The sequence below is a fragment of the Balaenoptera ricei genome, chromosome 5 (assembly GCF_028023285.1).
Source record: "Balaenoptera ricei isolate mBalRic1 chromosome 5, mBalRic1.hap2, whole genome shotgun sequence".
Lineage (NCBI taxonomy): Eukaryota > Metazoa > Chordata > Mammalia > Artiodactyla > Balaenopteridae > Balaenoptera > Balaenoptera ricei.
In genome coordinates, this window is record NC_082643.1 from 109,783,094 (window position 1) to 109,800,642 (window position 17,549).

Sequence of the window (17,549 nt, forward strand, 5' to 3'; positions counted from 1 at the left end):
ATCTTGAATACTGCTTGGATGTATCGTCAAAAAAAATTTTATTTTTAAGTCAGCCAGATGGGCACTATAGCAGAATAATATCAGAGAGCAGGCTGAAGGCTGACGGACCTCATCCTATAGTTGGGCTTACAGGGTGGTAACCTTGGAAACTGTGGCCAACATCCAGTGTTGCATGGCGCTATGAAAAACCCAGTATTTCTTCCAAAATACCCTACCACTATTTTGAGATTGTATGAGAAATGCCAAATAGACTGCTCTCATGGTTATTTCCTTTAGTACTAAAATAACACACATACCAATACATGTCAAGAACTTTCAGCAAAATTTTCTAGCACCACTTGTACTTCCTTGGAATGTGACATCACACTATACCATTTACTAAAGGGAAATGAAGTTGGAAGCAGTTTTTGGCAAAAATAATAATGCCTTTCTGCTGTGTTCTCTCTTCAAGAACTAAAGGGTTAGTACGACGTTAAGAAAAGGAGGAAGAAAGGAGAGGGAACTTACAAAGATTGAATGTTACACATTCTTTGCATGTTTAAAATATTACATGCTACATGTACTTTAAAAAATAGTTATGCATATTTGGTACCAGGTTTTGTGTCAGGTACATTATGCATATTATCTTTCATGCTCACCCTAACACTAAAGCAGATATTTTTATCTGCATTTTACTGAAACTTTCATAATGTATAGGATTCTCTTTCCAGTGAGGTTAACAACTTGTCCAGGTTCACACAGCTACTATATGCCAGAGCTGGGAGGTAAACTCATATCTATTTCAATCTACAGATCACTCTTTTCAGTGGCAGAACCATACTGAAAGTTTCCCAATTCACACAGGTAGTGAGTGGTGCAATTAGGACTCAAACCCATATGTCTTGACTCCAAAGACTGTGCTCTCTATCTACTATACTGTGTTGTCTCTGAGCAATGAAAAGAGATATTCTTCTTAGTCATAATATACCTACATATATATACATTGAAGGCTTACTTGACTTCTTAGGTAATTCTCCATTGCTTTTGCTAATAAGGAAATCTATATGATTGATATCTACCTCAATAATATATAGAAAAAGCCAAATGGGGTGATTGCTTCATTTATTCTACCAATAGGAAAGCAGTCATGATAGAAAGGAAAAAGTGAGGAAAATCATAATAATGATGATGATGGTAATAACATTAATAATAATAATCACTTACATAGCACTTGCTCTTTGCCAGGCACTGCTCTAAGTTGTTTAGTTGTACTGATTTATTTAGCACAACAATCCTATTAGGTAGGTACAATTATCATTTTCATATAAGCAGGGTTAAGGAAACAGATACAAAGAGGTTAAGTCATGTCCCTAAGGTCACACAACTGTAAGGGGTAGAGCTAGGATCTAAAACCCAGGTGACCTGGCTCCACATTCCATGCTCTTAACCACTAGCCTATTGGGACCCTCTTTGTAGAAAGAAACAACTAGAAAGGGACAACTTAAAAAAAAAAAAGCGAGGTTATTTTGTTTACAAGGTTACCAACTGGATGGTGGTTCCATCATATTACTGTCAACAGATGTTCTGAACAGTGAATTTGCTAATCTGCTTCAGCAAAGAATTTAGTTAAATTTGTTCTGATTGCTTACTTATGCTTTTAAACTCAGTTAAGTGGGGATTTCAGTAAAGCACAATATATTTAATAAATTCAAATTAATGTTTAATCCTAACCTATCTTTATCTACAAAGTCTATCTCAAGAATTAAGGTGAAATATAGAGTTAGCCTATCTCTTCTCATTTTGTAGACTTAAAAAATGGTTTTTTCTTTCTTTCAAACATGTTCCAAGCTTATGTCACATAATATTTTGCTTAGAAAAGGCGCAATCAGTGTGTTTGTGTGTATATTAATCTGGATTCACTTTTTAGGACTTCCCATGACCACTTCCCAGTTCCTTCAAGCATTAAGTACAGTTAGTGGGCTCAACGTGATGAAAAAAGACATCTATTAGATCTAATTAGAAAAGACATCTCAAATAAGTGCACCGTGATTAAAAATAAAAGGAAACACAGGTGTACTTAAAGGCAAAGTTTACATTGAACCCCTCCACCCTTCTTTTTTTTTAAGTCACATTTTTCTTATAAACTTTTTTTCTTCCCCAACTGGAATCATATAGTGACCAAGCAACTGAAGAGCCAGAATGATGGCAGTGAGGATCAATGCAATTCACATCGATAGAAGGCATCCTACTTTCAAAAGTAAGTAGTGTTTACCTTTTCAATGAGTCAGTTCTAACAAACATACTCTTACTTTCTGATTTCAGAAATAATGACTTTAATGTACAAGCAGAATTACCACTAATCTGCTTATACAATATGAAAACAGATTCCTTCACCAGTGTATAACTGGAATATTTATGCACAAAATTGGAAAGGTATTAAATTTACTTTACTTGAAAATGCACAATCATCATTCGTAACATATATTTTTTAGACCTGACCAGAAAAATTCTTTTAATTCTAATCAATCATCCTCTGCTTACTTTGGCAATTTAGAAACAACAGGAAAATATCTGCACGGTACAGACAGTATTTGTAGTTTGCGAAACTAGCTTTTTTGTAACTGTTCAACACCAATAGGAAAAAAAGAGAGAGAACTTGATTTTCATAAAGAATCTCCCAGAAAAAAAAACATAAGAACTAAACTACTATTTGTTGATACAAGAAATAATTAACTTTAATTAAAGTTTGATAAGTTAGAAAGCTGATGGTGAATACTTTTAATTTGTGGGGAAAGGGGAAGTAGAAGTTTTAAAATAAATCCAATAATTTTTGTTATTATTTTCCCAAAAAGGATGAAGATTTTCAACAACAGGAAGATCATCCACTAAAAATAAAAACTGGGGTAGGCAGCAGGTTTCTTTTCTTTCTTTCTTTTTTTTTTAGTTTTTCCTCCAGCGTTATTGAGGTATAACTGACACAAAGAATTGTACATATTTAAAAAGTGTACAACAGGATGATTTGATATGCATATACTTTGTGGAATTATTATCACAATCACATTACCTAATACAGCTATCACCTCACATAGTTACTATTTTTGTTTTGTGGTGAGAATGCTTAAGATTTACTATCTTAGCAAATTTCAAGCATACAATACAGTATTATTAACTATTGTCACCACGTTGTCTTTTAGATCCTCAGAACTTATTCATCTTATAACTGAAAGCTTGTATCCCTTTGAAGGTTTATTGTAGTGTAAGTCCTCACAGTTGGCTTTTGTTTTTTTTTGAATTTTTGAATTTTATTTTATTTAGTTTCTATACAGCAGGTTCTTATTAGTTACCTATTTTATACATATTAGTGTATACATGTCAATCCCAATCTCCCAATTCATCCCACCACCACCACCACCCCCCCGCCACTTTCCCCCCTTGGTGTCCATACGTTTGTTCTCTATATCTGTGTCTCTATTTCTAGGCAGCAGGTTTCTTATTTCTTTTGAGAGTACTTATTAAATATATAGTGTTAAGGTACCTTTCTTTTATTCTTTGATTTTTAGACAAATTTATCTCTTGGATAATTTTAAGTGTGTTTATTTTCAGCAATCACTTGTGGCTGCCTGAAAATATGGACAACAGCAATAAACACATAGAAGGGTTGGAGCCAATGAAATGCTATTTGAAGAAAGCAGAATTTTTCTACTTGAAAAACATTTTGGTTTCCACAAAAATGTAGTTTAGTTTTTTCTTCCACAGATTGTTATATCCTACGTAACCATATTACTTTCATCTTTTCAGTGACAGCATCAAAGCTTAAACCATAGTTACATTCAATATTTCTACACTTAAGCATTCAACTCCCAAATTTACAAGCTCCTCACTTATGAATACAATATATAGCTTGACTTACTATCTTGCATTGTACAACATGGAATTTCCCTGGAGTGTGACTTGCTCTCCCAAGAGGACAGGGTTTCTCCTTTCCTCAAACTGTCAAACTGTTAGCAAGCAGCTATGGATAGGAGAGAGCAAAGTTCCATGTGAATTACATCTCTGTATAAACTTAGATTCTCAAACTCCTTCCCAAGTGGCCTTTATTTACTCTCTATCAGTTGGAGATAAATAGGCCTATCCTAAGCAAGGCAAATGTGTCACCCCGCCCGCCCCCACCGCCCTGTCCTTTACCTTTTTGATGGCATCACTGACATGAAAGTAAATGATAGTGAGCTATTATGACCCTGTTTTACATCTACAATGCTGGGCCAGCAGAACAGGTACTATACAAGAGAGATAATTCAGAGACGGATGATGAGGCTCAAGCAGAAGAGATTCTGAAGGCTTGTATGATTATTTTTGCAAATTGTTATAAGAATGTCTCATTATCCTATAATTAAATTTCACTTAGTAATTCCATTTATATATATCTATACCTGGTAAATCAGAGAAGAGAAGAATGCACTCATTAAAGCCATTAGACAAAAGCCGGTCACGCAGCTGCTGAAGAATTGCTACTCCGATACAGAATGGGAAGGAGGAATTCCCAAGCAATAAGGTATCCCAGAGGTGGAAAATTTTGTGCAGTGGAAATACATCTGTAAAATGACAAATATAAATAAATTAACTGAAATTAAAAAAAAAAATTAAAACAACAACAAGCTACTTTACTAGACATGGTAATTCCCTTATGGTCAAAACTATTAAAGAACAAATACTGGCAAACTGTTTTTTATAAAATACGTATTTGGCTTTGTAGATTTATTGCTTCCTAAGGCATCCTAAAAAACTGATAATCAGATTGATCAAATAGATGACATTTTCTAGCCACCATTATCAATCTTGGTATAGCTGTTACATTCATTCTGTTTCTTCCTAGAATTTTCAGGTCATATTATTCTCACAAGTTTATATACTTAGAAGAATTTTAGTACTGTTATAGATTCAGTATCATTACATTTCTATTATGCACTCTAAAAACTGCTTTTTAAAATTCCTGTAAAAAAATCTGATTAGCAATTTTTTATTTTCTGAAACTTTCTTTTTTTCATTTATCAATACTCTGAACATCTTTCCAGGCCAGTACATACAGATCTACTTCAAATATTGTATTCCATTAATCATATGTACATATTTAAGCAGAATATCCACTGTATTAATATCTGTAACTGATTAAAGTATTACATATTCACATAAACTGTTTATTTCTAGAGGAATTCTAGGATAGGAAATAACAAAAGTATTAGTTATTAGACAATCTCTAAAAATTGAGCCTGATTTGGTTGTAACAGTTGCCTTCCAAAACTTTATGTAAATACTACAGTTAATATTAATTTATTTTTCAATAGAGGGCAGAGATTTTATGAATGTCATGATATGTCAGATAGGTTTTCATCCTATAGAACAACCTTTTTGATATTTAGTAGTCAGAACAATTGAAAAATATTTCTACCCAACTATATTACCTTAGAATTACATAAGGATGCTCATGTAATTAAATCTGCTTAGTATTATTGTAACTATAATATACTGGGGAAGAATGGAGCTGTTCTTTTGCTAATACAATATTGAAAGAAAAGGGAAAATGATACTTACGAGTAAACATGGTGAGAAACCAAGGGATGGCATAGAGCTATGAGTGGAAAAAGATAGGGATGCAGGGGATGGATAAAGAGGAAATAAAAGAGATAATTAGAATGACTTCCAGTAAACTGAATGGTAAAAAAAGCTCTATGTTTTGGTCTACTCCACTGATTAAAAACATTCTTTAACACGACATGCAGAAATAAACTCAAAATGGATTAAAGGCCTAAATGTAAGGTCAGATACTATAAAACTCCCAGAGGAAAACATAGGCAGAACACTCTTTGACATAAATCACAGAAATATTTTTTTGGATCCACCTCCTAGAGTAATGGAAATAAAAACAAAAATAAACAAATGGGACATAATTAAACTGAAAAGCTTTTGCACAGCAAAGGAAACCAAAAACAAAATGAAAAGACAAACTATGGAATGGGAGAAAATATTTGAAAATGATGCAACTGACAAGCGATTAATTTCCAAAATATATAAACAGCTCACACAGCTCTATATAAAAAAAAAATCAAAAAATGGGCAGAAGATCTAAATAGATGTTTCTCCAAAGAAGACATACAGATGGCCAAGAGGCACATAAAAAGATGCTCAACATCACTAATTATTAGAGAAACGCAAATCAAAACTACAATGAGGTATCACCCCACACTGGTCAGAATAGCTGTCATCAAAAAGTCTACAAATAGTAAATGCTGGAGGGGGTGTGGAGAAAAAGGAACCTTCCTACACTGTTGATGGGAATGTAAATTGGTACAGCCACTATGGAGAACAGTATGAAGGTTCCTTAAAAAACTAAAAACAGAGTTACCATATGATCCATTGATCTCACTCCTGGGCATATAACTGAAGAAAACTCTAAATCAAAAAGATACATGCACCCCAATGTTCACTGGAGCATTATTTACAATAGCCAAGACACATGGAAGCAACCTAAGTGTACACTGACAGATGAATGGATGAAGAAGATGTAGTATATACATACAATGGAATATTACTCAGCCATAAAAAAGAAAGAAAGAATGCCATTTGCAGCAACATGGATGGGCCTAGAGATGATCATTCTAAGTGAAGTAAGGCAGACAGTAGATGTGGAATCTAAAAAATTGATACAAATGAACTTATTTATAAAACAGACTCACAGACATAGAAAACAACAAACTTACAGTTACCAAAGGGGAAAAGAGGGGGGATAAATTAGGAGTTTGGGATTAACATATACACACTACTGTATATAAAATAGGTAACCAACAAGGACCTACTGTATAGCACAGGGAACTATACTCAACATCTTGTAATAACCTATAATGGAAAAGAATCTAAAAAAGAATATATATATACATATATATATATATATATATATATATATATGTATAACTGAATCACTTTGCTATATGCCAGAAACTAATACAACATTGTAAATCAATTATACTTCAATAAAAATTAAAAAAATAAAAGAGAATCTAGATAGTTATAATTATTATCACAAATATTCTATTAAATAATGATATCTATTACAAATGCTGCAGATGATCCTTTGGCCAAGGCTTATTCCACAGAGTATTTTCATTTCATCAAAGACTACACTCAAGACAATGCCTAATGCAAACACAATACTAGCATGCTAATTTCAAAGGTCTACTTTTCAAAGGAGAACTTTTGTTCTTAGGAATAAAATATTCCTAAGATTTGAAGAGTCTTCATCAGTGTTGAGTTACCCTTACTGAGTATTTTTTGAGACATGATGAGATGATATTTGAAAAATGTCCAAAATGTCTCATTAAAAAATTTTTATGAAGCTTATGCCTTCTAATACCACTTTCTAAATTAACAGGAAGCTTCATAAGAGACTAAAAGTAATGAGATCTAGGAATGAAATAATTTGGTTCTTTAGATGAGTGACAAATTAATTTTCCTAAGTTTACTCTCTAGAAATGAAACACACACACACATACCAATTAATTTTGTGAGATTTTGAAAGTAAGAAATCATTCTTAATTTCTAAAAGTAGAGTAAAATCTCCTTTGTTAATAACAAGTATCAAAAACCAATAATAATTTACAGAAAAATCTGAAAAAGCTCTACTTTTATGTTTTATGTCAGTGCATGCTCCTATTAGACAAAGAGTTTTATACCTATAGGGTATTTTTGTACCTATAGGGTATTTTTGTACCTATAGGGTATTTTTGTACGTATAGGGTATTTTTGTAAACCTATAGGGTTTAAATAAATAGTTTTTCAGCACCTATCAATTGAGAATTTACAAGTAGAGTTGAATATTTCTTTGCATTATACACAATTGAGTATCTATGCTATTAAATGCCAGTCAAGAACCATAAGTACAGTTATAGACTACATTAAAATCTAAGTACTGTATGTAAAATAAACCCATTGCTCCCCACAAGATCATCACTTATATACACTGACACAGCCATTACAAATGGGGAAACTGAGGAGTACAGAGGTATGTGACTTCACTATAGAGTATTGGTTGTAGAAAACAATAAAATATAATAAAATCTGAATCTTTCAGCCTAATTTAAATTTAAACATACAGTCTGTATATATAAGTTCCATCATTATTATTTAACTTTTCTTTCTTTTAAGGATATAACATAAATTATATTATGCTCTACCCTTCTGATCAAAGTCAATTGTTTGTCATTAGGAATCTTACCTGAGTTACTTCAGCAACCAACTAACAATCCCTTTACCCACATATTGAAGAGAGCATGTGTATGAGGAAGAACACAATGTGGGGAGGAACCACCTGAAAGGATCAGGGGGAAAACATGCCAGGCTCACACAAAGCCAGGCATGGTTCATCTTACCACTAGCCAGAATTTTTTTTAAAACCCTGAAATAAACAAGGCATAAGGCAGAGTACTCAAAAGGATATTGCCTTAGTAATGGGGCAAAATTATGCTCCCAAATTATGCTGCCCTGGTCTCACTTAACAAACCTTAAAAGCAAGCCTTGAAAAGATCAAACTGTTTCAATGTTACCTAGCTGCATCTCAAAATAAAGCTCAAGAATATTTACAAGAACATAAAAATATCCAATAACCAACAAGGTAAAACTCACAATGACTGAAATTCAGTAAAAAAATCAGTAGTGCAAAGTAGCAGGAAAAAAAATGATCATAATGAGGAGAAAAAATCATTCAATCAAAATGGACAAAGAACTAACATAAATGTTTGTAGTAGCAGGCAAGGATGTCAAAATGCTTTTTATATCTGTATACATATGTTCAAAAATCTAACAAATGATTGAACACGTTAAGTAGAGACATAGTAGATATAAAAAAGAACCAAAAAAACCTTTCTAGAGATGAAAAATACAATGTTTGAGTCAAAAAATACACTGAATAGGATTACGAGCAGATCAGACATTGCAGAAGAAAAGATAAGTAAGCCTGAAAATACAGCAATAGAAACTACCCAAAATGAAACACGGACGGGGGAATAAAGAAAAACAAAACATGTCCTATGCATCAGTGAGCAACTTCAACCAGCTGAATATATATGTTATTGGAGACTGCAAAAGACAGAGAGAAGATGAGAGGGGACAGAAAAAATATTTGAAGAAATAATAGCTGAACATTTTCCAAAAGTGATGAAAACTATAATCTGATATAGTAAATAATCTCAAGAACCTGAAGCACGTGAAACATGAAGAAAACTATACCAAGGTACATCATAATCAGATTTCTCAAAAAATCTTACACCATAGCCAGAGAAAAAAGGCACACTATGTAAAAGCATCAGTGAGAGGAATGTTTTCTTGTCAAAAACAGGGCACAAAAAATGACAGTGGGGCAACATTTTTCAAGTAATAAAAAAAAAAAAACCTATCAACTTAGAATTGTATGTCCAGCAAAAATATCTTTCAAAGAGAAAGGTAAAATAAAGACTCTCACACAAACAGAAACTGAAAGAATTCATCAGCAGCAATCCTGCACTATAAGAAATGCTGAAGTCAGTCCTTCAGGAAGAAGGAAAATGATACCACATGGAAATCTGGACCTATACAGAAGAATGAAGAGACTCAGGATTATAAAAATGTAGTTAAATATAAAAAACTTTTATTTAAAAAAAAATCTTTAAAAATAAGTGACTCTCGGGAATTCCCTGGCGGTCCAGTGATTAGGACACCACGCTTTCACTGCCAAGGGCCTGGGTTCAATCCCTGGCTGGGGAACGAAGATCCCACAAGCTGCGTGGCACAGCCAAAAAAAAAAAAAGTGACTCTCTAAAGCAAAACTAATAATTTATGTGGAGCTTATAATATATGTAGAAATAAAAGGTAGGACAACAATAATACAAATGCCAGGAGGGGAAAATGGAGGTATATGTTGTAAAGTTTTTATACTATATGTGAAGTGGCATAATACTACTTAAAAGCAGATTATAATAAGTTAAAGAATTATAGTATAAACCAGAATTTCTTAACCTCAGAACTATTCACATTTTGCATTGGACAACTCTTTCGAGGGGGAGGTGTAGTTTGTGTTTTAAGATTTTTGTAGCAAACCAGCCTCTTTACTAGATGCCAGTAGCACTTGCTCAGTTTTGTCAAAAATGTCTCAGACTTTGCCAAAAAATCCCGTGGGAGGCAAAACTGCCCCTGGTTGAGGACCACTGTGTAAATCTTAAAGAAACCAATAAGAAAACAACAAAGAGTTATAGCTATTGTCTCAACAAAGGAGATAAAATAGAATCACAAAAAATATATCCAACAAATCCGAAGAAGGCAGATAAAAAGGAAAAAGAGAACAAAGAACTGATAGGACAAATAGAATAAAAATAACAAATTGGTAGGTTTAAAGGCAGCCATAGCAATAATCACAACAGAAGTCAATGGTTCTTGTGATGGTTAATTTTATGTGTAAACTTTACTGACACAGATGCCCAGACACTTAGTTAAACATTATTCCGGATGTGTCTTTAAGGGTGTTTCTGGATGAGATCAACATGAAAATCTGTAGACTTCGTAAGGCAGACTGCCCTCCCTAATGTGAGTGGGCCTCATGGAATTTGTTGGAGGTCTGAATAGAACAGAAGGTAGAGTAAGGGAGAATTCACTCTATGCCTGATAGGATAAGCAGTGAAGAAAGCATAGTTCTAGCTTGTAAGGAGCTTACAGTTCATTAAGAGCAGTAGCTATTCATTAGATATTCTCTCAATCCACTCCAATTAGGTTCTAGCCTTCACCTCACCACCAGAACTGCTCTTCTCTTGGTCATCAAAGGTCTCCATGTTTCTAAATCTAATGGTCAATTCTCATTCTCAGTCTTTACCAATCAGCAGGCTTTGACATAATTTACTATTCTCACCTCCTCTAACCGCCTGCCCCCACCTTAACTTGGCTTCCAAGAAACCACATTCATCTAGTTTTCTGACTGCTCCTTCTCCATCTCTTTTGTTGGTTCCTATTTATCTCCCTGACTTAAATATTGGCATGCCCTATATTCAGTGCTTAGAATTTTTTTCTCTTCTATTTTCTCCAAATGATGTGAGGACTTATATTTACAGCTCTATCCCAGACCACTCTCCTGAAATCCAAACCGGTATGTACAAATGCCTACTTGACATTTCCACTTGTATATCTGATAGATATGCATATCATGTCCCAAACTAAGCTCCTGACACTGTTTCCAAAATCTGTGCCTCCAAGTATAGTCTTCCAAATCTTCGTTAAGAGCAATCCTATTCTTCCAATTGCTCAGGTAAAAAAAACTGCGGAATCATTCTTTTCTCCTCTTTCTTCCACACTGTACATTTGTCACCAGCAGTCCTGCCAGCTCTACCTTCAAAATATATACAGAATATGAAAACTTCTCACCACTTCTACTGCTAATTTCCTGATTCAAGCCACCATCATCTCTTGCCTAGATTATTACAATAGCCCATGACTAGTCCTCTAGATTCCATCCTTGCCCCTCCTTGGATTTTTCTTACCACAGCAGGCAGAATGATCTTGTTAAAATGTTTAGATAAGAACAAGTAGCTTTCAGTGGCTTTCCACTACCAACAATAAAAGCTAAAGTCCTAACTATGATCTATAACAGCAGTCCCCAACCCTCTTGGCACCAGGGACCGGTTTCATGGAAGACAATTTTTCCACGGATGGCGGTGGGAGGGGAGGAATGGTTCAGGCAGTAATGTGAGCCGCGATGGGGAGTGGCAGATGCAGCTTCGCTTGCTTGCGTGCCCGCCCCGCCGCTCACCTCCTGATGTGCGGCCCGGGTCCCAACAGGCCGGGACCGGACAGGTCCGCGGCCAGGGGGCTGGGGACCCCTGATCTATAAGACTCTGTGTGATCTGGCCCTTCAATTACCTCTTTGACCTTCATCTCCTTGTTCCCTGCGCTCCAGTCACACTGATCTCTTGTCTCCTGGCGGCTCCTTTGGCATCCCTGGCATGCTCACACCTCAGGGCTGTAGCTCTTGCTGCTCTTGCTGTTGCTTCTGTTTGGATTGCTCCTTCCCTCAATTCATTAAGGCATTTATTCAGAAGTCACCTTTTCTGTGAGGCTTTACCTTACTGAAATATTCAATCCCTCCTTCACCTGAGCACTTAAACTCCATGTCCCTGATTTAGCTGTTTTTTGTTTTTTCTTCAGTACTTATCACTACCTAACATACCACAAAGTATATTTATCTTTACTGTCTACCCCCCACTATAATATAAGTTGAATGACGGCAGAGATTTCTGTCTTTTTTTTTTTTTCCATTGATGTAACCAGGGCCTAGGAAAATGTCTGGTACATAATAGGCACTCAAATATTTGTTGAAAGAATGAAATATATAATAAAGATATTTGAAAGGGACAGATTAAAAGATTAAATAGTCACAAGATTACACAATTTATTGACAAGTTTTCAATACATATGAAATAAAGAGAAAATCAGTTAATCTTCCTTGGTGTGTGTGTGTGTGTGTGTGTGTGTGTGTGTGTATATCCTTCATATTAAATAGTGGCAAGTATGGAAAAAACATTAAACTTGAAATGTTGAACTATATACCTATACTTTGATAACAATTATGAAAACAGTTATTAGAAATAAGCAAAATGAAGCATATTCTAATAAATATTTGAAAAGTAATAATTCAAATTGAATAAATTTCTTTAATATAATATATAACAACTCCTAGGTGCTCACCAGCACCAGTCAATGCTTACCAACTAAAGTCAAGTAAATAAATATGTAATATACTCTGTGAGACTGTAATGCCTGTTATTTATTCCTTCTATTATTTCTCCCTATTAAAATTTTAACTGATATTTTCAACCTTAAATAATTTCTTAGCATATTGATATATCTTCATAATACAGTCTGATACAAAAAAGACAGCAAAATAAGATAATTCTGAATACTAGGGTAGTTTAGGTTTTAATTTAAAAAATAACAAATAATGAAATATTTTCTTACAAATATGAAAAATATATAAAATTAGTCTTATTAAGTTAGAGATATTATTAGCTACTTCCCGATTTAGAGTTGGAAACAAACCCAGTGAAAAGAAATCATACATTCATACATTCTGTTTTCTCCAGATCATGAAATTATATGTTCTTGAATTAGCCTAGTGCTAGTCTGCTGAAAGAGTCAGCTGAGTAAATACTGCCCCCTAGCAATAATCAAGAAAGTATAGTGTTATTTACCATTTCATGAAGCCTTTCTTTATGGTCTGGTAATGTCAAAGTTAGATATATCAATAGGAAAAACAAAGGCAGGGGCTCATTAACTTGATTTTCAAGAGCAGAAAATTAAGGCTCAAAAACTTACAAATGTATAAAAATGAAAAAGATTAAAAAAGGAAATATTTCTTATAATATAAACTCTAGGTGAATCTTTTGTCAAATGGATTTATTTTCAAACATATTATATGTTCTCTCTAACATACATAGTAATAATAAAAATTAATACAAAAGAGAGTCCCTTCTAATTGACTTTCTTAATCTATTTTTTTATGAACATATTTTCTGTTTACCTCAAGTCAAAAGCATTTTTATATTTAAGTTACTGTAAGCCACATCTGTAAAATGCATGTTGACCATTAGATGGATGCCTTGCAATGATTCTCTGCCTTAGAAAAATGTACATCTACCCATTCAAGTAAAGGATGCTTGAAAAACAGCAGGTTTTCAAAGCAGTAGACTATCATATATTTTCTTGAAACTTTGAAACTCTGGTTTTGTGATCTGGTAGCTACATATCTCTTTGAACCTTTAGGATTATTGTGAAGATTAGTTAATGGTTCTAAAACACCTGGCAGAAGATGTGGTATACATCATATATCAGCATAGGAAGTACAATTATCATTCTTAATAACAGCCCAGAAGCTTCTACAATAGGAAAGTATTTCAACAACCCAAAATTCTGAGTTAACCTCATGAAGCCATCTAACAAAAGCTACACACGTTTTGGAACCAGGAGATAGGAGTGGAAGGTAAAGAGAAGAGAATCCTGAGCACTGGGAACTGTACATGATGTTTCACAGGTCGAGGTAGACTCAATTAATGCAAGGCACAGACGAAGAAGGCTAAAGTATTTCCAGTCCTGCTGGCTCTCAGAATCAATATTCCTCAATCCCATGTCAACTACTCTGAGTTCACAAAATTTCAAAAATTCTTACATAAAATCTTTTCCCTCAACTTTTCAAATTCTACAAGATCCTTTATTTTGTCTATATCTGACTCTCTATTGCCTTCTTAACCACATATAAAATAACATGACTTGATAAGAAGGAAAATTCTTGAAAATCAAGAATATGTCCCATAAAACATTTGTATTGTTCCATTGTGTTACTCATTTTCAAAAGACTGTTAGCTTTTTCAACGATGAACAAAGATGACGGCTTACGTTAAACCAGGATAAATTCGGTGGAATGGGAAAGGGTTTCACATAAATAAAAAAACTACATAATACAGGCAAAAGCGGTAATAAACAGCTCTCCTTATTTAACAGTACTCCTGGTCTCCTAACTTATTATAATCTTGGGGAAACATTTGCAAGTACAAAACCTGCCTTCATAACCAGCAACAAGGGGACAAAAGTCAGGAGGTGAGAATTATAAATCTATATGATAACAGTGATTTACAGAGCAACTCTTTAGAATATTTTAAATAGAAAAAAAATTACATTCTGATATTTTTGTGAACCAGTAACCCAGAAACAAAAGATTATCTGTTTCTAATCTTTATCTTAATAAAGCAGCCAATAAATACTGCATTCTTGTAGATAAAACAAAGTAGTATGGAACACAGTGCCTGGCACATTAATGACTGTATTGAATCTATAAGACGTGCTATGTAACACCTTCTGGGAGATGGAAAAGTACCTTAAAAATCAAGCAATAAAAAAGGTTAAAATTTAAAATGTAGTAGCAATCTCACCAACTCGGACAAACAAGAAAGTCTTTATTGTTGTTAGTATCATATTTCCTCCAGCAAAGTGTTTGTTAACTAATGCAGCAAAATAATATATCCATTATAGCTTGTAATATAATGCTTTTCTAAATGTAAATCATATTAACATAACCAAAGAAACAGTGCAACATGAACAGATTCTAATAAGCAAAACAAGAACACCGATAATGGTTAACCCCTTAATACTAACTATTTACCTGGAACTGTGTTAAACGGTTTATATGTATTATCTCATTTAATCATCACAATAATCCTAAGAGGTAAGATTTATTATAATCAACATTAAGAGGACTGTGGATAAGAAAAACTAACTTAAGTGTTTAGCTAGTAAGTTGAAGAGTCCGGATGAGAACCCTGCCCCATTTGACACCAATGTCTGAGTGCTTACCCAAATTGTGGTCACAGACTTCTGGGGATCTTCAAGACTCTTCAGGGGCCCCAAACTTCAAAGCTATTTTTATAACAATACTGAGATGTTTTTGCTCTTTTTTACCATGTTAACATTTGTGCTAATGGTGCAAAAACCACTGGTGAATAAAACTGCTGGCACCTCATCACAAATCAAGGTAGTGGAACAAAAGTATAGAAGTCATATTCTTGTGAAGGAGTAAAAATTATTAATTTTGTTAAATATCTTTTAAAATGTTCCATGAGACAAAATTGGAAGTATGCATAAAGTACTTGCACTGTGCACTGAAGTAAAAGATTGTCTTGAGAGGGAGCTTCAAGATGGCGGAAGAGTAAGACGTGGAGATCACCTCCCTCCCCACAAATACATCAGAAATACATCTACATGTGGAACAACTCCTACAGAACACCTACTGAACGCTGGCAGAAGACCTCAGACCTCCCAAAAGGCAAGAAACTCCCCACGTACCTGGGTAGGGCAAAAGAAAAAAGAAACAACAGAGACAAAAGAATAGGGACAGGACCTGCACCTCTGGGAGGGAGCTGTGAAGGAGGAAAGGTTTCCACACACTAGGAAGCCCCTTCAGGGGCGGAGACTGCGGGTGGCAGAGGGGGGGAGCTTCGGAGCCACGGAGAAAAGCGCAGCAACAGGGGTGCGGAGGGCAAAGCGCAGAGATTCTCGCACAGGGGATGAGTGCCAACCAGCACTCACCAGTCCGAGAGGCTTGTCTGCTCACCCGCTGGGGCGGGCGGGGGCTGGGAGCTGAAGCTCGGGCTTCGGAGGTCGGATCCCAGGGAGAGGACTGGGGTTGGCTGCGTGAACACAGCCTGAAGGGGTTAGCGCACCACGGCTAGCCGGGAGGGAGTCTGGGAAAAAGTCTGCAGCTGCCGAATAGGCAAGAGACTTTTTCTTGCCTCTTTGTTTCCTGGTGCGCGAGGAGAGGGGATTCAGAGCACCGCTTAAAGGAGCTCCAGAGACGGGCGCGAGCCACGGCTATCAGCGCGGAACCCAGAGACAGGCATGAGATGCTAAGGCTGCTGCTGCCGCCACCAAGAAGCCTGTGTGCAAGCACAGGTCACTCTCCACACCGCCCCTCCTGGGAGCCTGTGCAGCCCACCACTGCCAGGGTCCCATGATCCAGGGACAACTTCCCCGGGAAAACGCAAGGTGCCTCAGGCTGGTGCAACGTCATGCTGGCCTCTGCCGCCGCAGGCTCACCCCGCACTCCGTACCCCTCCCTACCCGCGGATTGAGTGAGCCAGAGCCCCCGAAGCAGCTGCTCCTCTAACCCCATCCTGTCTGGGCGGAAACAGATGCCCTCAGGCGACCTACACGCAGAGGTGGGGCCAAATCCAAAACTGAACCCCGGGAGCTGTGCGAACAAAGAAGAGAAAGGGAAATCTCTCCCAGCTGCCTCAGGAGCAGCGGATTAAATCTCCACAATCAACTTGATGTACCCTGCATCTGTGGAATAGCTGAATAGACAACGAATCATGCAAAAATTGAGGAGGTGGACTTTGGGAGCAACAATATATAAATTTTTTTTCCTTTTTCTCTTTTTGTGAGTGTGTATGTGTATGCTTCTCTGTGTGATTCTGTCTGTATAGCTTTGCTTTTACCATTTGTCCTAGGGTTCAGTTTGTCCTTTTTTTATTACTTAAAGTTTTTTTTTAATAATTATTTTTTATTTTAATAACTTTATTTTATTTTATCTTCTTCCTTTCTTTTTTTTCTCCCTTTTATGCTGAGCTGTGTGGATGACAGGCTCTTGGTGCTCCAGCCAGGCGTCAGGGCTGTGCCTCTGAGGTGGGAGAGCCAAGTTCAGGACACTGGTCCACAAGAGGCCTCCCAGCTCAACGTAATATCAAATGGCGCAAATCTCCCAGAGATCTCCATCTCAACCCCAAGACCCAGCTCCACTCAACGACGAGCAAAATACAGGGCTGGACACGCTATGCCAAACAACTAGAAAGACAGGAACACAACCCCATCCATTAGCAGAGAGGCTGCCTAAAATCATAATAAGGCCACAGACCCCCCAAAATATACCACCAGAAGTTGACCTGCCCAAGAGAAAGACAAGATCCAGCCTCATCCACCAGAACACAGGCACTACTCCCCTCCACCAGGAAGACTAC

The 17,549-nt window shown here is 35.9% G+C and overlaps 1 protein-coding gene across 4 annotated transcripts in view; it reads right to left on the bottom strand.

Annotated features, from left to right (window-relative positions):
• Positions 1 to 17,549, bottom strand: part of TBCK (TBC1 domain containing kinase) — a 247,690-nt gene that overhangs the window by 117,155 nt on the left and 112,986 nt on the right. For all 4 annotated transcript variants that reach the window (XR_009503344.1, XR_009503343.1, XM_059923375.1 and 1 more), the window contains exons 21-22: positions 5,569 to 5,605; positions 4,410 to 4,571 (exon numbers count right to left, since the gene is read on the bottom strand). Coding sequence is in view for 2 of the 4 variants with exons in the window: in XM_059923375.1 (XP_059779358.1) it covers positions 4,410 to 4,571; positions 5,569 to 5,605 (199 nt within the window). In the remaining 2 variants the exon portion in view is untranslated. The remainder of the gene's footprint in view (positions 1 to 4,409; positions 4,572 to 5,568; positions 5,606 to 17,549) is intronic.